Consider the following 25,652-nt stretch of genomic DNA (forward strand, 5'->3'; position numbering starts at 1 on the left):
GACTCATTCTAAAAAAAGTGACTGTTTGAGTTTAGTTATTCTAAGGCAGTAACTCGAGTCACATTTAGTGCTTTGAAGGCAGTGCTCGAGTCAAGTCTTTAAAATAGCCACGTTGATTCGAGTTATGTCACATTCTTGCTTGAGTGACAAGAATTCGGGCGTGGAAGGATTTGGATGAATACTACCTAGAATTTCCTCCGTGTTGTGCAAAGTCGGATTTGATGAAACTGTCTAGTCCTTCGCCCTGAAGAGGATGAAGCTTTCCAATGGCGTAGCCAAGGGGGGCATGGGGGTGAGCACTTGCCCCCCCCCCCTCCCCACAAATTTTCCGTGCCCCTCCCCAGATGCCCCCCACCAAAACACTGATAAGGTCCCTTTTCCTTTTTTTCAGTTAGCCAAAGGCCTACCTTTTACAATCTCTTATGTCAATGAATATAGCGAGGCATTATAGGGCCCAACTGGGAAATACTGCAATAGGAAGTTTGCGATATGTGCCCCCATGATATTCTGACCCCCCCCCCCCGTGCCCCTCCACTCAAAAAATCCTAGCTACGCCACTGAAGCTTCCATGAATGGAAAAATGATTTTAAAAAAACCCAGTCAGTCCTGTCTGTTGGTCAGTGCGTGCGTGCGTGATTTAGAACACACTAGGCTGGCCCTCTGGGTCCAGCGCAAAGTTAGCCTTGAAAGATACACAGGTCAGGAAAGGACATTCATGTCAGGTTAGGTCAAGTCAGGTCAGGTCAGTCAGGTCAGGTCGGATTGGGTCGGTTGGGTCGGGTCCAGCTTATGCAAGTCTAAATCACAAGAGACAGTCAGTCCGGTCCGTTCGGTCGGTCTGTCAGTGCGTGCGTGCATTAAAGTGCACTAGGCTGGCCCTCTGGGACCAGCGCAAAAATAGTCAAGAAAGATGCATAGAAGGCCATGAGACACTTTAAAAGATCACTGACAGTAATAAATGATATCTAGAGACAACACAACACTGCAGGTGCACGCTTACACTCTATCTAAAGTGCTTTTATTGAATGAATATAAATTTAACACAGAAAAGAGACGTGGACAAAAAAGGTTTGTGCCATGATATGCCGAACTTTCTCTATCTTGTCTCTGACTACATAAATTGATTGGGCTTTAAGTTAATGGCCATCATTTGCAAACACTTTTTTATTGGCGTTTCAAGAAACATTACATAAATGCAATCAATCGGATGCAGGTTATTAATAACAAACAAATTGTCGAAATTATTAACAGTAGATGACTTGTCATACTTTTGAGAAAACTGTGACAATGCATTTTCATTTTTCTCACGCAAAGCATGTTTCCGTTGACAGTTTGAGGGTTTGGTCCTACCCATCGCGAGGAAATGATGGTTATTTCTCTTGTGTGGCAAAAGACAGCATACTAGTCGCATTTCACAGGATGTTCATTGCTATCACTTACTTACAAAAACATGGGACATTTCATGATATTTGACAGTTTAAATTTGCAAATGGTGTCGATTACCTTAAACCTCTTTAAAATGTAAAGGAAAAAGAAAGAAAAAAGAAAAGAAAAGAAAACTAGACAAGATAAGTTTGCGGTAGAACCATGTCAATAAATCTTTTTTGTGAGTATATGTGGTTCTGAAACGTCCCTCCTGTTCTTTTCGGGCACACATACTCACAAAAGAGATATGTTCACATTGTGCTACCGCAAACTTATCTTATGTTAATATCTTTCCACCATGCAAATATTAAAACGTCAAAAGAAAACTATTTGCTGAAAAAAATAGTTCCAGTTCTTTTTTTGAAATTTATTTCCACCAGTTACTGAACTGCATGTATATGCTTAACCATGTTCAAAAGGACAATTAAGAAATAGTAATAATCTATATAATTATGCCCACTTCTTAGGCCGAAAAAAAGTTCTGCTTCCGGTTACCCGACCGACCCTATTTTTAGGCTGCGACCCAAAAAATTGTATCGGCAATTCCCCCCCCCCCAAAAAAAAGAGAAAATAATGAATGAATAAATAAAAATAAAAACCTGTTGTCTTTTCTGTCTCCACAAAATACCTCTCAACAACCCTTTTGCGTCAAAAAAAAATGCTTTTTTTTTTCGTTTTCTTACTTACATTCGCTATTTTTTTTTCAAAAGAAACCTCCGTTATTTTTACAAATTCGCTTTGCAATATAACTAGTTCGCAATTCGATGTCACGGTGACTATAATCACGAGCGTAAGCTCAATGCGGCGGCGATCTGGTTAATTCACAGAATGATCTAGCTTGTCTGTGTATGTATTTTCCATGTTGCACTACATGTACTCGTATTTGGAGTGATACAATGCAGCCTGTTTTTCTCGAAAATTTCGACCGTGAAAACGAGGTCTGCTGGCCGCTGGCCACACATGCACAGTGCATCACTCACTGCGGAGTTTTGGCCAGCTTCCCGTCTTGACTAGCGTTGTGCATATGTTGCGAACGACCTGAATTTTCCATTATTTTTTTAAGAATTATCGAACGTTAATATATTGGCAATAATTAAGGTAGGTATAATTTACTTTTTGTGGCCATTTTGTGTATAGCTTTCGTAGTGCAATGGAAATAGTTTAGGCTAAAACTTCGCATATAATTGAATACCCCATTCAATTTGCATAAAAAAAATGGCCAAAAAAAAGAAATTCCGACCGACCAACCCTATTTTTGAAAGGCATGTAATCGGAAGCAGAACTCTTTTTTTGGCCTTTTATAAGAAAATGTTGTATACCAGATTTGCTAATATAATAAAATAAGCTATATTGGATATTTGAACAGTTTCATGCAAAATGTATTGGAATTTTAAAGTCCTATGCGGAAAAAAAATGTTTGCAGTGCATACTGAATAATATTCGTCCATGGGTTTACGAAGCGATTTTGAGTGGGGAAACTCTTTTGTATTGACTCAAATTCACCCACTTCAAATTGCGTCCTCTTATTGTGTCCATCATACTTCAACAAGGATAATAGTTTGTGAGGCTTGAATTTATTATCCAAGTTTCAGGTGCACTTTCATCCGGAGATTGGCAAACCTTGGTGCTTTCCGGGTCCAAAAAAAAAATGTCCTGTGCAAAATGTCTGACATTTTCCAGAGAAAATGTTGAAAACACCCGTTTGTTTACATATTGCTCGTCAGCAATTTTTGCCTCTCCTTTCAATTATTTCAATTAGTGAAAAAAGCCATTGAATTTCAAAGCAAAAGTGAAAACGTCACTTTCACGGTAGTGTTGTGTGCATGGTACTTTTTCTACTTGTCATCAATCTTTCCAATGATTATTATTTCGTGAGCTATGTTTTTTTCGTGAGCTATGTTTTTAGAGCCCAAAAGATCGCAACCGGCCAAAAGTGCACATTTAAGAGTATTGTATTTTGAGTGAAAACAATTTCATGTTCTAGCAGGTCTTCCAAAATACAATTTTCACAATTTACTTCTTGAAAAAAGGGATACTACAAAATGAAAATACATGCCATTGTGTATTATCACTGATTAAGCCAATAAGAATCTAAAAAAATCTAGAAAAAAAAACCTGTTAACCATCAGTTTTTATACAAATAATTTCTTTTGTCGGCATCAATATAGCACGGGAAACTCCTGCCTCTAAAGCTCATTGGGACATTTGACAACTCAAAACTGAGGAAGAGTCTATATCTTAAATATGGGTTAACCGTTAGACTGGTTCCGGGTCCCTCCATCATAGCCCTTACTCCGAGTGTAGGAGGTGGGAACAAGTCCGGACGTCCATATTAGGGACTCAGGAGGAGCACTTAAAGTGCAATTCTCTTTTGCTTTTGAGCATTTGTTTTTAGATTAACAACAAAATCTATCAAAATCATGAGAAGGGTGCATAACAACTATTAAACGTGTTGAATTTGCAGCTAAGTGGATACTAGACATTTTGAGAACAAATGCAACATTAATAGAGTCTTTTGTAAATGGACTGCGTTGCTAGCGCACATACAGAACAGTGCACATATTAATAAAATAGTCACCTTCAAAGAATGTTTCTTCCGAATGATACCATTTCAGGCAGGGAACTTGTTACGAGTTCTGTCTCCGTTTTGAGCGAGGATTTCTTGTTAAAATCGGTTGGTACATTTCTAGGTAATTGCAACAGTGTTGCTATGTGCCTTAATTTGTTGAATGGAGCATTCTGTGCCTGATGTGGGCAGACCTTTATAAAATCACCTTCAAAGATTGTTTCTTCCGAATGATACCTTTTCAGGCATGAAACTTGCTACCAGTCCTATCTTCCTTTTGAGCGAGGATTTTCTTGTTAAATCGCTAGGTACGATTCGCGGAAACTGCAAATGTTCCTATGTGCCTTTTTTGTCGAATTTCCAGCGAGCACTTGAGCAAGGTTTTCCCAAGCTAGCATCGATGGAATTTACTCCTTAATTGTGCAGCCGAGGACTTCAAACCTCATGCAGCAGTGTCCATGACACCGAGTAGGCAGGATACGCAGGAATCTGGCCTGGAAAGCCTTCGGGAAAGTGGTGGTCACGTGGGTGTTTCTGTCCGAGTTTCCAGGGAACTGTGGAGTAAACGATATGAACACGATTTTGAAACCAGCGTTGAAAGGTTAACGGGGATGAGTTTTCCCTTGCAGTCACACGGTTTTAACAGGATGGACAGAGGGAGGGACAGAGGACAGAGGGTCATATGGCATGTATACTCATAGATTTCAGGGTTTTGTAGAATCAGTAAAATAAATAAAGATTTAAAGTATTTAAAACACTAAAGCAAAAAAACAGATTTGTTGATTGGAAAATGGTTGGAAGGAAACATAAGTCGATCTGACAACAAATCCCAAGGTTACCTTTTGTTCCCTTCTCATTACAGCCCTACTTCTTTTTTTCCATTTACTTTTAAATTCAAGAGATACGAGGAATTATGTTCACTTGGGACTTGAACCCACGACATTGTGCTGGTTGGAATCTGATCTGGCTTTCCTTTTCATCCAAATCTGCGCACATCAACAGGAGGTCGTGGGTTAGAGCCCTGGCCAATCGACTGAGTAAGCTGTGAAGTTTATCTCACAAACCCTCTGACAATACTTTACAAGTATTATATTCACTGTGTGGACTTCCAAACAAAAGAGGTCCACATAAACTATGTAGCAGCGACGTTGTGTGGATTTATCCACGTCCACACAATGTTTTCCCCTCTCTGGAAAACAGGTTTAGAGGCATTTTTGGGTAAGGTTTATCCGTGGCAAAATGAAGAGAAACACCAAAGGGAATCATAGAAAACAAATTGGGTTGAAAAAAATTTCACAGTGTGAGTTAAATTAGTTTTTTTTTCACAGGTTTTTCTTAACTACGCGAAAACAAAGGAATGTCTGCGCACTACGTATGTAACGCAAACAAGTCAGAGTAAACAGTGTTTATGAAATTACATTGGTGAAAGGGCAAACTGAGCGATGTGACTATACCTTCATTGGTGAACATGATCCATCATTAGTGACGTCAGTCCAATCTACGCCATCATCGCTGAAGGCTACTTTGAAGTCTGTCACCCATTGGTCAAAGTTACCATAGATGTAATCCCCGCGCCCCTGGGTGATAACGTCAGTGATGATGACACTACCGAGGTCGACTTGGACCCATGGATTGGGGTCACGGTAATTACACCAGGCTGCGGACCCTCTTGTGGCTGCAGAGTAAGCAGATAATCAAACCTGCTAAGCATAAAATTCCGCTTAGCAAATGTATGCACTAAAAACTGAGAACCTGCCACAAGCCTTACACCAGGCTACACTTGCAAAGCGGATAATAAGGAGAAAGCATCGCATGGCTAATTCATGCTCATCAACAAACGGGAGGAAAACAGTCACAAGCAATGCACATACTTTTTGGTGGTAACACTTCTTCCCTTTATGCATGGACGTCGCCAGGATTTTTTCTAGAGGGGGCAAAAATTCTTTTTTTGCAAAAAAATTCTTGTATTTATCAACACATTCTCGATTTATCAGTTTTAGAGGGGGGCAGGGACATTTTGCCCCCCCCCCCTCAACTCATTAAATTTACACCACTTTGTCTTCGCGCCTCTTTTTCTTTTCTTTTTTTTTCATTTTTTTTTCTTCATTTTTTTTTTTTTTTTTTTGCATGGGCGTCGCGAGTGGGGGGGGGGGGGGGGAGGCAAGTGCCCCCTTGCCCCCCCCCCTCGCGACGCCCATGCCTTTATGTGATTTAGAAGTTGTGCTGAGCGCCTGTATGGGTGTCAACCAATGAGGAACTTACGCGACTTGTGAAAGCTGTGAAACTTTCTGACCACAAAATGTGTTATGATAACATTGATAAAAAATGATAAAAAGTCTTATTTTTTGGTGTGCATTTTTGTCACCTTTAACGAATTATTTAGTTTGAGTTGCTTTATTCTTTATCCCATGTTGAACAAAAATAAAATTACCTTCAAGGTTAAGCCGAGCCCTGGTGGGTCCGAAATGGGCCCAGTTCCTCCACATTGACGACACAGTGATGCTTGCATCTGGGATGCGTCCATCTTCCATCCCTAAGGGTCCTACGTCAGAGCACTCCAAAATATCTGTCGGAGAAGAGGGAAAAAATCAATGAGGGTGGGAGGCGGTTTATTAAAACAATCACAACCATTTTTATTGATATGACGGCGGATTCCACCTTCTCCTGATCTTTGAAACGTGATATGAGACTTGATCACTTTATAATCCAATGTATTACATGAAAAGGAAACTACCAGAAAGGCCTTGGCAATATTGCATTCTAAGATACTTATAAAAAACAATAGTGGCTTCTGTGGCCCAAAATGTTTGAAACAACACTAATATTTGTCTTATTATTGAACACCACGACTGAATCACCCCCTTTATCGGTACCTCCATGTCTCATATCGTTTGAATATTTTTACTGCTTCCAAATATCATCGCTCCCTGTCACTTTCCAATCAGGAAGATATACATGAATGTACACACTATGAGGTCTCAGCAACTCTCTTGTTGGCCCCATTCTACTGGCCTTGCATAAAGTGTGAAATCATCGTTCAAATAATCCACGAAAGAGAAAAATTATTAAATTCATATTTATTAACCTATCAAGAATACTGGCAAGCAATGACACAGAAAGCACTGGATGACTGTGTTCCTTTGGGTATATTCCGGCGGTTAATGTATTATTAATGACATAACATAACATACAGAAAGGCTTCAGTGACCACGCTTTTAGTGAACACATTTGTCCTTGAGTACGGCAGCCTTTATTTGGGGGATCCGGCACCACCCGGTCACCGTTTTAGAATCGTACGAGCTTTTCTTTCTTCTTCCGGACGATAATTCTCGGCCACTTTTCTTCAAACCGTTCACAGCAGGAACTTGAAACTTGGAATGAAAATCAAAACTGATACAAAGGTCACGTCATCATGACATCATCTGGTATCAATTACAAAAGCGTCATTTTTAACTCATTGACAAAATAAACAATCACGTTAATATAGGTTTTCCCGGGCAATATTCCCAAGTATTCATTCATTCATTGTAACGTCTGTGTCATTCAATTTTGATTAAAGTTAAAAGATCACGCATATCGTCATTCGACCATCAAAAAGAATCATTCATTTTCACTATCCCAGCAATATGTCGTCTTTTCGCTTCACTAAATTAAAAGTATCGTCTTGTTCATTCAATTTCATCTGAACTAGCAGTAAGGGGTTGATCGGAAATTCCTTTTTTTTTTTTATTAATGGGCAAACATATGTTACATTTTGTCAAGCATCTGTTTACTTCCTGCATGTCCGTATTCCTTTAAAATTCTAAATTATCTCAGCATAAATTACAGGTTTTCCCGGCCAATTTCCTGAAATGCTCATTCACTTCTGAAAATCGGTCGTTCATTTTCGTCTAAATTTGAGAATCGCTCGGAACACTCGTTTCATTTTCGCTACCAGAACAGTCGATTCCATTTCAGTTCAATCAATTAAGTGATTGAGCAGCACCTTTCGTTTATGTCCATTCAGATTCGTTTACAAGACTTCTATTTCGCTTTAAGAAGGCGATTTCAAACATTGACCATTCTATTTCACTTTTAGTTTAATGACATCGGCACCAGATACAATTGGTGGTTTCTTTTTCATTAACCGTCAATCAAATTAGCTGTACCTGAAATCAATTTAGAAAAGGTATGCTTGCGTGAATGAATGCACATGTAACGTTATTGGCAGTCTGTTTCTCAAAACCGAATGTATGGACAGTAAAAACGATTGAACTTTCGTTGAACTGAAAAGGGATGAATAAAGACATGCATTCAAATTCAGACGAAAAGGAAAGACCGATTTTCAGAAGTGAATGAACATTTCAGAAAATTGGCCGGAAAAACCTATACTTTTGATTCCGGATCATAAAGACGCTTGATCTTTACTTTCTGTGCTACCGAAAAGTGCAATGAGAAATGAATATAATAACTTGAATACGAAAACATCTTCCTACAATCAAACACAATTGATTATACATAAATGTTTAACGTGGGATGTAAAACACAATCAATACCATGATGACATCACTACTTGAAAGACCACCCTCTAACAGCAAGTGAAATAAAAGATTTCTTTTTAACTATAGGTTTTCCCGGCAAACGTTCAGAAGTTAATGAACATTTTAGGAAATTGGCCGGGAAAACCTATATTTGCTAACTTGTACCATATGGAGTCTTAAGACGACCACAACTATTTGGCGAAGTTTCCGAATTTTCACACGTTATTTACGTTAGGCATCCTAAAGCTATATAAACTAAACCAGATAAATCCTAAACCAGATAAGGCGTAAAATATACGTACACCTTCACGTCCGGGTAATTGTTGTATTAGGGGGAAGTTCTTTTCATATGATCTTGCATATGTATTTCTTCTTAAGTAAATCAACATTCATTGTGCACATGTTTTGACTTTCGACAGAACATGTATACACATGCTGTGAACATGTACATGTACATTTGTACTTGTATGAGTACTGTGCAGAATGTTCGCGCCATAGAGTTATATTAAAAACAAACTAGAGAGCGCACTCATCACTTGACCCCGTGCTGGCAAGGACATTTTGTAAGTGGGCAAAGCACATGCGCACAACACATAACGTTCGGCAAAACAGCACGGCGGTTAATGTATTATTAATGACATAACATAACATACAGAAAGGCTTCAGTGACCACGCTTTTAGTGAACATATTTGTCCTTGAGTACGGCAGCCTTTATTTGGGGGATCCGGCACCACCCGGTCACCGTTTTAGAATCGTACGAGCTTTTCTTTCTTCTTCCGGACGATAATTCTCGGCCACTTTTCTTCAAACCGTTCACAGCAGGAACTTGAAACTTGGAATGAAAATCAAAACTGATACAAAGGTCACGTCATCATGACATCATCTGGTATCAATTACAAAAGCGTCATTTTTAACTCATTGACAAAATAAACAATCACGTTAATATAGGTGGTCCCGGGCAATATTCCCAAGTATTCATTCATTCATTGTAACGTCTGTGTCATTCAATTTTGATTAAAGTTAAAAGATCACGCATATCGTCATTCGACCATCAAAAAGAATCATTCATTTTCACTATCCCAGCAATATGTCGTCTTTTCGCTTCACTAAATTAAAAGTATCGTCTTGTTCATTCAATTTCATCTGAACTAGCAGTAAGGGGTTGATCGGAAATTCCTTTTTTTTTTTATTAATGGGCAAACATATGTTACATTTTGTCAAGCATCTGTTTACTTCCTGCATGTCCGTATTCCTTTAAAATTCTAAATTATCTCAGCATAAATTACAGGTTTTCCCGGCCAATTTCCTGAAATGCTCATTCACTTCTGAAAATCGGTCGTTCATTTTCGTCTAAATTTGAGAATCGCTCGGAACACTCGTTTCATTTTCGCTACCAGAACAGTCGATTCCATTTCAGTTCAATCAATTAAGTGATTGAGCAGCACCTTTCGTTTATGTCCATTCAGATTCGTTTACAAGACTTCTATTTCGCTTTAAGAAGGCGATTTCAAACATTGACCATTCTATTTCACTTTTAGTTTAATGACATTGGCACCAGATACAATTGGTGGTTTCTTTTTCATTAACCGTCAATCAAATTAGCTGTACCTGAAATCAATTTAGAAAAGGTATGCTTGCGTGAATGAATGCACATGTAACGTTATTGGCAGTCTGTTTCTCAAAACCGAATGTATGGACAGTAAAAACGATTGAACTTTCGTTGAACTGAAAAGGGATGAATAAAGACATGCATTCAAATTCAGACGAAAAGGAAAGACCGATTTTCAGAAGTGAATGAACATTTCAGAAAATTGGCCGGAAAAACCTATACTTTTGATTCCGGATCATAAAGACGCTTGATCTTTACTTTCTGTGCTACCGAAAAGTGCAATGAGAAATGAATATAATAACTTGAATACGAAAACATCTTCCTACAATCAAACACAATTGATTATACATAAATGTTTAACGTGGGATGTAAAACACAATCAATACCATGATGACATCACTACTTGAAAGACCACCCTCTAACAGCAAGTGAAATAAAAGATTTCTTTTTAACTATAGGTTTTCCCGGCAAACGTTCAGAAGTTAATGAACATTTTAGGAAATTGGCCGGGAAAACCTATATTTGCTAACTTGTACCATATGGAGTCTTAAGACGACCACAACTATTTGGCGAAGTTTCCGAATTTTCACACGTTATTTACGTTAGGCATCCTAAAGCTATATAAACTAAACCAGATAAATCCTAAACCAGATAAGGCGTAAAATATACGTACACCTTCACGTCCGGGTAATTGTTGTATTAGGGGGAAGTTCTTTTCATATGATCTTGCATATGTATTTCTTCTTAAGTAAATCAACATTCATTGTGCACATGTTTTGACTTTCGACAGAACATGTATACACATGCTGTGAACATGTACATGTACATTTGTACTTGTATGAGTACTGTGCAGAATGTTCGCGCCATAGAGTTATATTAAAAACAAACTAGAGAGCGCACTCATCACTTGACCCCGTGCTGGCAAGGACATTTTGTAAGTGGGCAAAGCACATGCGCACAACACATAACGTTCGGCAAAACAGCACGGTAAAACAAGGCATCGTCGGGGGGGGGGGATTGATAAGTGGAACCAACAGTGAAAAAAAATTACCCTCCTCTTGAAATATTTGCGTATCTGAACAGAAATTAATCCACATTTGCAGACTTGCTGGATCTTCCTGTGGATTGCGATGGCTTTTTTTTTTTCATTTTCAATTTTTGACTTTACAGGAATTCCATGACGTCTGTTTGCAGCGCTGGCTGTAATAAAACCTGTTGATCTAGGAGCCTTAACATTCATAAGGTTTTATTTTTTTCTCAGTGTGCACTTCACTCTGATGCTTTCTATTTTGCCTTTGAATATTCCTGTTTGACATGGTATTTGGAAATGTTACTGATTAACTTGAAAACAGAAAAACATCAGCCAGATGACTAGTTGCGCCCCCCCCCCGATTAGTTTCATGTTTCCTGGGTCACTTCGTCCATCAGAAATCCTGTTCATATTTGCTATAAGCCCAAAAAAGAAAATATTCGGTCTCTGGTCAGACCGAAGTTCCGGAATTGACGCGAGGACGCGGCATTTTTTTTTTTTGATTTTTTTTTTCTTCAAGCTTGGATTGTACAGACAAGGTGGGGTACTATTTCGCTTTTTTTGGTGTCCTCATGTACACTGGTGTCCTCCATAATTTGCCTTGGTGCTCTCGATCATTTGCCTTGGTGCAATTTCCCATTCCTTGGTGCTCTTTGGTAAAAAAAAAAATGAGGAGGTGCGGCAATAGAGGGCGCCGTTGGAGCTACCGCGGAACATTTTGGAAAAAAAAAATTGACGCGCATGATTAAAATCGACGCGCGCGCTGACCAGAGACCGACTTATTTTTTTTTGGCCTAAACCTAGGGAAACCGCAAAGATTTTCTAATACTGCAGACTGTCGGATAGCTCTACAAACATGAAACAGCCTGAGGGCTGTAAACAGCCAACACCGCGAAAGATACGCATTGCAGTCAATCCTGAAGTGTGCACATCCGGGTATTTTTTTTGCCCACTTACAAAATGGCGGTGAGGACCACAGGGTGGCACGTCTGCATTGTGCGTGCGGTATAGTGAATGCGCGCTCTACTTTTTATAATATAACTCTATGGTTCGCGCATTGTTTCGGGGCTGAAGTGGCACGCGTGTTAATGTGGCGCTTCTACTTCTGAAAAAAAATGTTAGTGATGGAATGGAGAGGGTTTGCACCGATTCTTCTGGATATAGATTGATGTAAAGTCCAACTTGAGTCAAAGTCTACATCAGGAATGTAGTTTGCCCCAGGAGGAGCTGAGACAAAACACTCAGTAGGGAGTCCATTGGTTTGGGGCCGAGTAACTATAACCACGCAACAATTAGTCAATTTCAAACCGTGCTAATAAGTATCCTGATATCCAGAGGAATACTGACTCTTTTTATCAAAAACATTAATTCAGAACTTTCCATTCATTTAGATGAACAAAGAATGAATTTTCAACTTTAGCTTTCCATATATCGACCGATTGCGCCTAACATTACCGTGCGCCGCCACTTTTCTAATTGATAAATCCTAGCTGTTTTTGTCAGAACTTTATTAATAGAAATGGTACAGACTACTAGTACACACACGTACCCAGAAATTCACACTATTATTGAAACAGTGGTACCAAAAGAAATGATAAAAAGCTATCCGCACCTTTCCGCAAGCATTTTTAAAGGTCGGGTACAGAGGCAAAACGAGAACATTTAGTAAAAACGATCGCGATGTTTTTTTGTGTAGCGGCAACTAGACTGACAGTCTTATGGTGGCCCTGAAGGGACATCGCATATCGCAAACGTGTGCGCATACGTATGCGATGTCGCGAAATTTATCGCGAATGTGTGCGCACACGTATGCAATGTCGTGAAACAATTCGCGAATATGTGCGCACACGTATGCGATGTCGCGAAATTTATCGCGAATATGTGCGCACACGTATGCGATGTCGCGAAATTTATCGCGAATATATGCGCACACGTATGCGATGTCGTGAAATTTATCGCGAATATGTGCGCACACGTATGCGAATTTGTTTGCAATGTCGTGAATTTTATTGCATACCTTGTCGCATACCTTTCAGTAAAATTCCTAATGAACTGGGGAGTTGTAGCAGCTAGTCTGGAATCTAGACGTACTGTTAGATATAAATAGGGTCTGACTAATAAACCTGTCGAGCGCAAACTTGCTACTTGCCCAACTTTGAAATTTGCGCGCGCAAGTTTGAAACTCACGTGGTGTCATATTTCAGCCAATAAATTTGCGCACGCAAATTTAAATTGCCGTGATTTGCAGGTGTTGCGATCAATTTGTACTTGAACTGCACGTTCTATTAATGATAAATGAACTGCTGCGAACTGCTAATAATACCACCTAGATAAAATTACTTGATCTTCCCAGTAGATGGATGAAATGGATTATGCAATAAAAATTCAAATTTATAAAACTATGTTGGGTACATTTTGTTTTAAAGGGGTGTTATAGGTCAGCAGCACTCCCTTTTGTGCACTTTTAGAGTGGAAAATGGAGACTCCTGATTAGGGCCTTAATTAACAGCTAATTAACGACATCGCATACGTATGCGCACATATTTGCGATAAATTTCACGACATCGCATACGTGTGCGCACATATTCGCGATAAATTTCACGACATCGCATACGTGTGCGCACATATTCGCGATAAATTTCACGACATTGCATACGTGGGCGCACATATTCGCGATAAATTTTGCGACATCGCACACGTGTGCGCACACGTTTGCGATATGCGATGTCCCTTCAGGGCCACCATACAGTCTACTACTGCATGTTATTGTACGCATTGGTCCATTGCCAGACTTACATGTAGTCTCGCACGCGATAACAGTAATAACCCGTGCACACTTATTCCGTGTTGCTGCGTTGTGTGGAGCGGGATCGGAACTATACTTTGCTCGTGCCCAACGGAGGGCCGTCTGGCATTGTCTGGTCGCATCGCGGTGTTTGCTCGGCGCACACCTGGACAGTTCGAAGGTCCGGGGGTGAATCGTAACTTTTTTGTTATCAGTGGTAAAAACCTGATTCAAAAATCAAGTCATTGTTTATTTAATGAGAATTCCTTTGATATCAAACATTTCGAAAGGTTTGAAACATTTATATTTATGGAACATGTTGAAAGTAAATACAGCAATTCTTACAGGATTGAAATTCCAAATTTAGCAATTTAAATGGTTGTATCTCTAAAGTAGAAACACCTATCAAGCTGATTCAAACACCATTGATTTTATTGTGTAATGTTGTTTTCAGTGATACACAAATGAATGATATTTCTTTGAAAAACCAAATGAAATTCAATGGAACCCCTGCACTCAGTAAGGACAAAATTAAAATGTTGAGAGGGCGAAAGCACGAGGCAATGACGGGCGACGGAAGGAGCGACGTTCAGGCACAAAAATCTGCAAGATAAAAAGGACGACGCGACGGGCACGACGTGATGATGCAACGGTGCAGTCGTGCCGTCGCCTCGAGCAGTGGCCGGAGTCGCGTGTTGAAGAGGCGATGCACTGTGTCATCAATAGTACACCATAGGTTAGAATCTCCGTGATTCTTCAAATGTTCGATTTGTTTCCCGAACGCAGCTTCAAAGAATATGATGTCCTTAAAGGAATATAGAACGCTTGAATAGCATTTAGGGGCACTGAATATTCCTTAACAAAAGCCTTTTGTTTTGCGCTCGTTTCTTGTAAACAAAGCGTGATGTCATTAGGTCTTAGGCATAATTATTACAATCCGCTCCGTTCACAAGTACCCCCTCACCGGCAAAGAGAGTACAGTTGGGGGTGACCGACTGATATGCCATCTTGCCTGAATGCAATTAATTTTATGCGAAGCGCGACCTCTGCGTGTAAATAGAACAATTCCCTTGGTGTACGTGCGTCACACACAAGGAACAGTGCGCGTCAACCAGTGAAATGTCCCGCCCATGGGACGTCGTTGCTAGGTAAAAGGGCGCCCTCTTTTGGTAGCGCACGGAGCTCATAGGCCTATTCTCAACATGACAGTTGAAGTAATCATGTCACTTGGTGGTCGGTCGGTCTGTCTGTCTGTCGGGCTGTCGGGCTGTCCGTCCCCAAAAATTGACCAAAAATAAATGACTAATTTACCAAATGCCGTGGTCATACATGCACTTTTGCTGACAGTTTTCGGAACAGCGATTATGTTCGATCGATGCGCATGCGCGTTTATTTCCACAAACGAGGGATGATTTACGTCACACCTACTGCAGGTTTTCCAGGCCAATTTCCGATTTGTTTTTATCAATTTCGTGTGAGTTTTGCACATGTGGTCAAATTGGGGTTGATTTTTCATTTGGGGGGCATTCAATTTCGTTTTAAGGCATCCAAAATTTGGCACTGAATGTTCATTTTCGTTTTGGGGCATTCTCTTTCGTTTTGGTACATTCAAGACTTACTTTGTAGCATTCTTAAATTAAGTCTTTGCAACCTTTTGCCGTTTGACACATTCAAATTAGCGAACGTCGGTGGGCTTATAAATCCCGGTACATACCGTTTTGGATTTCCTTTAAAACAAAAACCGTAAACCAACCACTGACCGTTTTATCGTTTTACAAATTTGTAAAACGGTCAAACGGTATTAAGATAAATAAGGTTATTCCGTTTGATCAGTTAAGTAAAATTCATTACAGCATAACAATCAATGATTTTATATTACAGTTTTACACAAATAACTTTAAAAAAACAGCAAAGCGGTCAGTATTGAATGCAGACTGTTTTTTTTTTATATTTCAGTGTCATAGTTAACTTCACAGTCCGTGGTGCATTTTTTTGTGGCGGTGGGCAAGGGGGTGGAGCTAGGGGGACCATGCCGTGCATGAAGAAGTGTTACTGTATGGTTATTGGCATAATTAATGCGTGGTGTGATTCTTGGCATTACCCTGAAGGCCCCACCTACGGTGCTTAAAGAGCTGCAAGCAAAAATGGCGCTGAAAATTTCAAGGAGGACATTTCACAATGGATACAGGATGGTAAGACGTGTGAAGAAGTTGCAGATATGTTGAAGGAATATCGGCGCGGCTCTTCAATAGCCAATATTCGCAAATTCTGTCGTGAGAACGACATAAACTTAATATAAGGAGGGCAATTTCCCCGGCAGTGACTCGATCCCAAGGACACATTAACATTCCAAGGTGCCTTGCTTAATCAAAAAATGGTCGACAAGATTATTGACCGTTTTGTCATTGTCACGTTAGTGTAAAACAGCACTCTAAAAATAAAGCAACTAACCGTTTATCGTTTTGTACAATTAAAAACAACAACAAAAAGGTAGTTTTTTCGGTGATTTAACACCGTTTGACCGTTTGACTAAACTGTAAAACGACAAAACGGTATGTTCCGGGATTCTTATAGCGTATTACCATGGTTTTTGTTTCTTATTCGTTTATGGGCAATCACTTTCATCCTTTGGTCATTCAAATTAATCAGATGTTTTAATTGATATATTTTCCCATTTTCCTCCGAGGTTAATTATTCCCCCCCCCCTCCCCCCCCCAAAAAAAATCGGACTGTAAAATTTAAAAATGTAACAAATTAACTGATATGAGGAAAACAAGTTGTACCAAAATAATGAAAAGAAAAGGGCTAAGATGATTTCTTTTTCACTGTTGATCTGTTCTACTTTTTTGAACGTTTGATCAAGGGGCTTTTGTTAAAAAAGACGATTTCTTGATGTAGGTCTGTTTGATAATGGTTGTAACATCGCGAACACTTCTCTTGCTTGGGTAATTTCTTAAATGTTTTCTTGCGAATGTCTGACCGAACAACCTTATTTGCAAGTTTTATTTTCCATTTTGATGGGTGTTTTTGGTGCCTTCTCCGTTTTTATGCTAATGCAAAGTTTCATATTCATTAGAAAACACGGCTATTTCAGCAAAAAAAGTTGTTGCTGTCATAAATTTCTTTAATTTGGTGATTATATGATGTGTCAGTACATGGCAGTAAGCCAATTACCAACCCTTTCCCACAAATGATTTCAATTAGCAAATTTTGGATGAATAATTTGAAAGAAAATCCCTAAACTGAACAGTGTCTTCCTGAAATGACATCACAGTAACAGCATTAGTCCGGAAAAACATAGAAATTTGCAATAAGATTAACCCAAAAAGTGTTGTCAAATGTGTAGTTTTCTAACATTTCACAGAGTTGCGCAAAAAGAATTCATGAGAAAAATTCCTTGCACATACCCTTTAATTAAGAAAGAAAGTCAATCTACGGTTTGAAGTCATCAAATATGATTTACGCTAAGGAATACGGACACGTATGAAGTCTTAAAAGATGTTTGACAAAATGTAAAACATGTTTGCCCATTAATGAAAACGAATGCCCGATCAACCCCTTACTAATGGTTAAGACGAAATTGAATGAACAACGCGATATTTTTAATATGAATGCATCTTTGATAGGGACGAGTGAAGCTACAAGGCGATAGAATGCTCGGATAGTGAAATTGAAGGATTCTTTTTGATTGTCGAATGCCGATCTGCACGATCTTTCAATGTCAATCTAAATCGAATGAGCCAGGCGTTAAATTGAATGAATACTTGGTGAAATTGGCCGGGAAAACCTATACATCTTTTAATTTAACACTTTCACATTAACCTTATTTTCAAGTTTTTATTTTTGTTTCATTATGAGGGGTGTTTTTGGTGCCTTCTCTGTTTATATGCTGATGCAAAGTTCCATATTCATGAGCAAAACGTTGATATATTCCGGGCAGATTAATGTTACATGGCTATTTCAGCACAAACAAGTTCCTGGAATTTTGGGTATTTTGCCGTCATAATATTCTTTCCTTTGGTGATTCTTTGTTTAAGTATACATGCATGGCAGTAAGCCAATGAGCAATCTTTTCACACAAATGTTTTCAGTTAGCAAATTTCAGGTGAATAATTTGAAAGAAAACCCCTAAACTGAACAGTGTCTTCCTGAAATCACATCACAGCACCAGCGCCATCAGTAATCCGGAAAAGCATGGACATTTTTAAATGTTTAAAGCCCCTGTCACACCTTTGAGTATCCTAATTCCTTATGAGTTCCTTATCGAAAATTTTCAATACGCAGCCGTACGCTCAATTAATGTCGAAATGTTTTGATTACTTTGACTTATGTGCGACGCACATCTAGCGTACAAGTAACGAATTCAGCGCATCCACTGCGTATGAGTTGCGTATGCAGTGCACAACATTATATTTTGGGCTGCGAATAGGTCAGTATGCAGTGCGCATGCCGAGCGTATTTCGGACGCACCCGACTTATGCCGACCGCATGCTTGACGCACTTCTGAGCGTATTCCCTCCGCATTTCCGCCGCTCGCCATTCAGCGTGCGTTGCATCTGCGCTGCAAGTACGCTATGTATACGTCCGATACAGGCGGCTCATATGCTGACGGGGTGCGTCACGAACACATAGCGTACTCGTAACGCACTCGACCGATGTGGGACCAATGCGCTGCGTATTTATAACTTATGACCTGCGTAACAGCGTACGCAGCGTAGTTTTGTGCATGCCCAAAACTATCCTGCGTACTGGGCCGTACCATGCGTATATCTGCGTACATAAAACCTACACAAAACGATAGAGATGCATATAAGGTGCGTATTGTGCGTACGACTGCGTATGAAAAAAATGTCAATGCGCAACTAATAAGGAATAAGGATACGCAGAAGTGTGACAGGGCCCTAAAGACGTGCGCTTTGCAATAAGACTAACCAAAAGAGGATGTCAACATACATTTCAGAGTAGTAGAAAGTTGCACAAAATGCATTCCTGAGAAAAATTCATTGCACGGACCCTTTAATTAAGGAAGTGAGGTGTGCAATTATGGATTGAAGACACCAGGTATGATGCAGGAAGTCTTAAAACAAGCTTGACAAAAGGTAAAATTTTGCCCATTAATGAAAGGGAATGTCCGATCAACCCCTTACTACTGGTTCAGACGAAATTGAATCAACAACGTGATACTTTTAATTGGAATGCATCTTTTACAGGGACGCGTGAAGCTGAAAGACGATAGAATGCTTGGATAGTGAAATTGAATGACTTTTTTGATTGTCGAATGACTATCTGCGTGATCTTTCAATTTCAATCCAAAATGAATGAGCCAGGCGTTAAATTGAATGAGAATTAAGTGAAGTTGGGCGAGAAAACCTATACTTACGTGGTTATTATGTTAAAAAGAATGGACGAGGAACTGAAGATTCGTGCTACGAATGGACGAACCGAAATTCTTTAACGAATCTACAGTTCCGAGTCTATTCTCTGACTTAACCTATTTCTTAACAGTTTATGCAAATAAAATCCCTGGTTCACCACATTGGTGAATAAGTGTAGATTCGTACAATCTAGTCAATTTTGCTTGGGCCTGTGTTTTCATCGTAACAAGATCCTATTGTTAACCCTTCGGATGGGTGCACATCTTTTGTTCCATTCATCAATTGCACAGTACATTTGTCCTCATGGTAAGTCACACACACACATTCACGATCAGAAGTGTTTAGTGCGAACACACTGTCTTTCCTTACTCCCAAAGCCAAATGGAGTTCGCGCTTGTATGTTACAGCTAGGGGATTATACCGGAAAATACTTTGATGCTGTTTTTTTTTTTTTTTTTTTACAGGATTGATGTAAAGAGTTTAATCACCAAGCACAAGAAAAAAGTTGGCAAGCAACTCATTTGTGCATAGAGCTTTTTGATTTATGGAACCACATGTCATTGGCCATTCCATCAAGAACCGCATTTCTTTACCTTGATACAATAACATTTATGGAGTAGGTTACACTTCGGAATATGCCCATCTCACTCACCACAGGAAATTATTTTGCTTGGAAAATACATTACATTGGAATATATTCTGAGACGTTTATGATTGGGTAAGTTTCACTTGATTTCGTGCGTTATTTGTACATTATATTTATGATTGTCATTTTTATAATGAAAATGTGTACATATTCTTTAACCGAGGGGTATCCACTGATTTTTTTTATAATGCAAATTTGAAGACAAACAAATATAAAAATTGAATTCTTAGCATTACAATAACATTTAAGCATTTACATTTAGATAATAATATAATAATACAAAATAAGACTTAAAATAGAAATAAAGAGAACTGAAAATAACATAAAGAGGAATATTTTACACTGCGCTTTAGGTTAAAATTGATAATCGCCACCGCATATTATATTAAAAATATCAGCACGGCAAATTAAAAATCAAAGGAGAACATTGTGTGCAAAAATAAAAAAAATAGAGTAGTAAGGTATTTATTAAAATCAGATACACGGCAAATTCTTTCGGGAAAGAAACCCAACAAAATTCGTACATTTTGTAGTACCATTTACATTCTTTTTCTTTTCATTATAATGGACTGAAACTTAAAAAAGGATTTTTTTAGTGCAGGAATTATACATGGAATTATACAGGGCCGGAATATACATGGAATTGTTCACAACCAAAACTGTGGATCCTTAAAATAATCTACAGTTAGGTGTAGTTTCTGAAAATCATCTACACTAAAGTGTAGATTCGTGAAAATAATCAACACTGTGACGTCACAGAAATAGGTTAATTATACGGACCACGTCAGGTGGGGTCGTTTTGACCACGGATGTCGTCGGTGTATAGATGAGGATGGGTACGTGGTTAAAAATGACCACAACGTATTTTTAAGAGTGTAACAGTCCTGAATCCTCCAATTTCAATGTGATTGTGCACACCCCCTAGGGAGTTAGGGTTAACCAAGACTGCATCACCCCCTTTCTCAGTACCTCCCTGTCTCATATCGTTTGAATATTGTTACTTCCAAATACCAATGCTCCCTGGGACTTTCAGATCAGGCAGATGTACATGGATTTACACACTATGAGGTCTCAGTATTAAGCTTGCTTGTAATTAGCCGCGCTTGTCTACTGGCCTTGCATCTAAGTGCAATATCATCAATACAAAACTAGGATGGAGGAAAATCATTAAATTCATATTAGATAACCTATCAACAATACTGACACGCAATGAGGCGGAAAGCAAGCATTTGATGAATGCGTTTGTTTATATTAGTTTCGGAGGTTAATTATGTATTAAGGCTTCAGTGATCACGCTTTTATTGGCGTTAATTGTCCTTCAGTAGGCGTACGTAAGCCGTTTTTTATGGGGATCGGGCACATTCTTTTAAAATTTCAGGGATCATTAATAAAGCACTAAAAAACAAAACAAATCCAACTGATGCCATTTTTTTTAACCCCAGAAAAGTGTTTTTCGATCCAAAATAAAGAAGTTACATACCCATCTTTTTATGATTTTATTTTGTGGGCGGAGCGTCTTTATTTGGAAAAATCGCGAAATAAGCCGAGAATGGGAATCATTTATCAAGATTTCTTTTAGTAAAATTAAAAAAAAAATTGAATAAAATCATACGTTGACACACAAATTTCGGACACATTAATGTAAACTTATACGTCGAATGTTTTCGGAATTTTGCCTTAATAGCAGTCTAAAAGTAAATAGAGTCTGACCCAAACCAATTGGCATATCAGGTCGGCGTTTATCTCCCGTTTAAGTTCCATGAAACGACAGAGATTACTATACCTCATACATATTCATGATCGAGAGCCGAACTCTCACTGGTCAATTCACCATCACATGCCAGATGTTATTTTTGCTGTTTACCAAGCGCGCGCGAGAGGATTCACGCACAGGGTAGTAGACTGTCACGACAGTCTTCTACCCATGCGCTTTACAAAGCAATCGTGGAACTGTCGCACGGGTGTAGTATTTTCCCGAGCTCAATGATGCCGAACTAGATAATATTTATGGCAATAAAGATGCCTCCTGTACAAAAGAATATTGTACACATACTACTTTATTTACAGCTGCACTTGTAAGGTAAACGAACTGAACTAGTGAAGTTGAGCAATACGAATTTTTGGTGAACTGGACAAGTTTTTCAAAAAAAAAAAAAATTGAGGTTCCTTCATGAAACGGAAAAAAAAAACCAATTCGGCGCTGAATATGTATGAGGTATAGTAAAACAAATATAACATGCTTTATTTCGGGTGGACAGCCGATATTAGCTCCCCTCGGTAATTGGAAGTTGCCAAACTAGGTACTAGTTTGTCAACTTCCAATACCTCGGGGAGCGAATATCGACTGTCCACCCTCAAACCATGTTATATTTGTATATAATTTAATATTCCCCTAGATGGGATGCAGGTCCATCGCAGGTTGCTCCCAAGATAATACCGGTGTCGCGGGCAAAGTGGGAATCCGCGCAATGTAAGAATTCGCACTTTGTCCAGCTGGACAGAGTGGGAATTCCGATACTGTCTGGTAAAGTAGGAATACATCCAAATATTGACAATTTGTTTGTATGAAGTTTCCAACGTAATTTGATGATAATCGTGCGAACATTTAAACAAAAGCATATTGTGCCCATGCCCAACAGCCAAATTGCCAATTATAAATATTCCTTTATGGCACTGCTACTGAACCTGGTCAAAGTGGAAATTTGTTAATTGGCTGTTTCAGCAACAAGCAGAAAAAGCCTTCGTTTTTGTGGTTTTTTTTTTTGGGGGGGGGTGCATGAATTTCACTTTTCCGTCTGTAGCGTCCAAATAAGTAAAATAATTAACTTTGTCTAACAACAGCGACGCTAGGGCCTTCGCAACAGCATGGCTGAAAATGCATAGAAAAAATGTCCAATGGATATTATGCCGGATCCAGCTTTCTTTTAGAAGACCTATGGGCGCAAACCAGTAAAAATATAGGCCAAATATCAGTCCGCCGAGCTCATGAATAAAAGTTATACACTCAGTTTGTTCTATATTGGAGGGTCTGGGAGCCATGGAATTGGGGAAATTGAAGTGATATGGCAATTCACCTGTGGCCCGGAGTTGGTTAAAAATGAACGTATTTTTAAGAGAGTAACAGTCCCGAATCCTCCAATTTCAATATGATTAGCACACCCCCTAGGGAGTTAGGGTTAACCAACAACTGCATCACCCCCTTTCTCAGTACCTCCCTGTCTCATATCGTTTGAATATTGTAACTTCCAAATACCAATGCTCCCTGTGACTTTCAGATCAGGAAGATGTACATGGATTTACACACTATGAGGTATCAGTATTAAGCTTGCTTGTAATTAGCCGCGCTTGTCTACTGGCCTTGCATTTAAGTTCAATATCATCATCAACAATCTACGATGCAGGAAAATCAGTAAATTCATATTAGATAACCTATCAACAAAACTGACACGCAATGAGGCGGAAAGCAAGCATTTGATGACTGCGTTTTTTATATTAGTTACGGCGGTTAATTATGCGTTAAGGCTTCAGTGATCTCGCTTTCATTGGCGTTAATTGTCATTCAGTAGGCGTACGTAAGTCCTTTTTATGGGGATCGGGCACATTTTTTTAAAAATTTCAGGGATTATTAATTAAGCACTAAAAACCCAAATCCAACTGATGCCATTTTTTTTAACTCCAGAAGAGTGTTTTTGGAGCCAAAATGAAGAATGTACATACCCATCTTTTTCTGACCTTTTTTTGTGAGCGGATCGTCTATATTGGGAAAAATCGCGAAATAAGCCCAAAATAAGAATCATTTATCAAGGTTTCTTGAAGTAAAATAAATAAATATAAAACAAAAAATTGAATACAATTTTACGTTGACACACACATTTTGACAAATTAATGTAAACTTATGCGTCGAATGTTGTCGGAATTTTGCCTTAATAGCAGTCTAAAAGTAAATAGAGTCTGACCCAAGCCAATTTGGCACATCAGGTCGGCGTTTATCTCCCGTTTCAGTACAATGAAACGACAGAGAATATTTACTATTCCCCTGGATGGGAGGTAGGTCCATCGCAGGTTGCTCCCCAGATAATGCCGGTGTAGCGGGCAAAGTGGGAATCCACGCAAAGTTGGATTTCCCACTTTCTCCGGCTGGACAAAGTGGGAATTCCAATACTGTCCGCCAAAGTAGGAATACATCCAAATATTGACAATTTGTTTGTATGAAGTTTTCGACGTAATTTGATGACCATCGTGCGAGCATTTACTCAAAAGCATATTGTGCCCATGCCCAACAGCCAAATTGCTTGTAAGTATTCCTTCATGGCACTGCTACTGAACCTGGTCAAAGTGGACATTTGTTAATTGGCTGTTTCGGCAACAAGCCGAAACAGCCTTTATTTGTGTGTGTGTGTGTGCATGAATTTCACTTTTCTGTCTGAAGCGTCCACATAAGTAAAAGAATTAACTTTGTCTAACAGCATGGGCCAACAACATGTCTAAAAATGCCTAGAAAAATGTCCAATGGATATTATGCCGGATCTGGCTTTCTTTTAGTAGACCTATGGGCGCACACCGGTAAATATTTAGGCCAAATATCAATCCAGAGCTCATGAATAAAAGTTATACACTCAATATAATCTATTTTTTGAGGGTTCTGAGGCCATGGAATTGGGGAAATTGAAGAGATATGGCAATACACCTCTGGCCCGGACTTGGGGTTTCCATTTTTTTTATGCAATCGGACCCCAAAATGGCGCTACGGGATGAGTTATTAAAAGCAGAACCCAAACTCCGAAAAACATATTTCATATTTAATATGTATTTATAGCACCAAACGTAGTAATGACTGGAAAGCCAATTTCATAAACTACTTTTAGATAAACAAAATTACAAAAATCCGTTCAAAGAAAATGACCATTTGAAAGCAATGGCCCTGAAACCTGTTTCGTTAAAAAAAAATAATAAATAAAGAGCAGATGAGTGTGCATTCTGACTGTTTGGAACAACAGAGAAAATGACACAGAAAATTTGTTTCAACAACTGTAAACAACTACACAATATCTTTTTTAACAACCCTGGTTAGGCAAACAATATGATTTATATATGCACCTTTTTTTAAGACGGGCCATCAAAAGGACTTTGTTGATTTTTTTAAAATTTTTGTACCGAGCTTTTATCGCTGGTGATGTTTGAAGACAACTATTCTTTTCCGCAACTATGCGGAAAGCCACTAAAAAATCAGAAGATAAACAATTGCTTTTCCATTGATGGCGGAAAAGCCAACCTGCAAAGTTGGCGGAAAAGCCAAACAAGCCTGAAGTTAGCAAACTAATATGCATTTCAAGAAATTCGAGTCATGCCGGGAAACTCCATTGCACGGTCCTTTAAATGTCTATTCGATAAGCTCCATGTTAACACTTGATGCGTCGCCTCCTTATTTGCTTAAGTATCGCAAAACGATAGCAAACAGATCATTTGAGTAATCAATTTTTGCAATCAAAGTATTATTGCAATAAAAAAACGCATTTTTCTAATTTGGCAAAACCACAATATTTCTGAGATTTCCCCAAAAGGCAAAAAGGCGCTTTCAACACATTTTTATGGAGTATAATTACTGACCTTGTTTACCACGGCACTGGGTTCTGAAAGACGCGAAAGCCTTGTTACGAAGTGCGATCAGATCATCACCGGGTGCAGCCTTGACCAT

The 25,652-nt window shown here is 39.0% G+C and overlaps 1 protein-coding gene across 1 annotated transcript; it reads right to left on the bottom strand.

Annotated features, from left to right (window-relative positions):
• Positions 1-4,398: 4,398 nt before the first annotated feature.
• Positions 4,399-25,652, bottom strand: LOC119731428 (lactadherin-like). Its single transcript, XM_038204598.1, has 4 exons — positions 25,565-25,652; positions 6,423-6,557; positions 5,446-5,666; positions 4,399-4,545 (listed from the first exon to the last, which is right to left on the bottom strand). Exons 1-4 carry the CDS (start codon positions 25,650-25,652, stop codon positions 4,399-4,401), a joined length of 591 nt encoding a protein of 196 aa, XP_038060526.1.

This window comes from Patiria miniata, unplaced genomic scaffold (assembly GCF_015706575.1).
Source record: "Patiria miniata isolate m_02_andy unplaced genomic scaffold, ASM1570657v1 HiC_scaffold_23, whole genome shotgun sequence".
NCBI lineage: Eukaryota > Metazoa > Echinodermata > Asteroidea > Valvatida > Asterinidae > Patiria > Patiria miniata.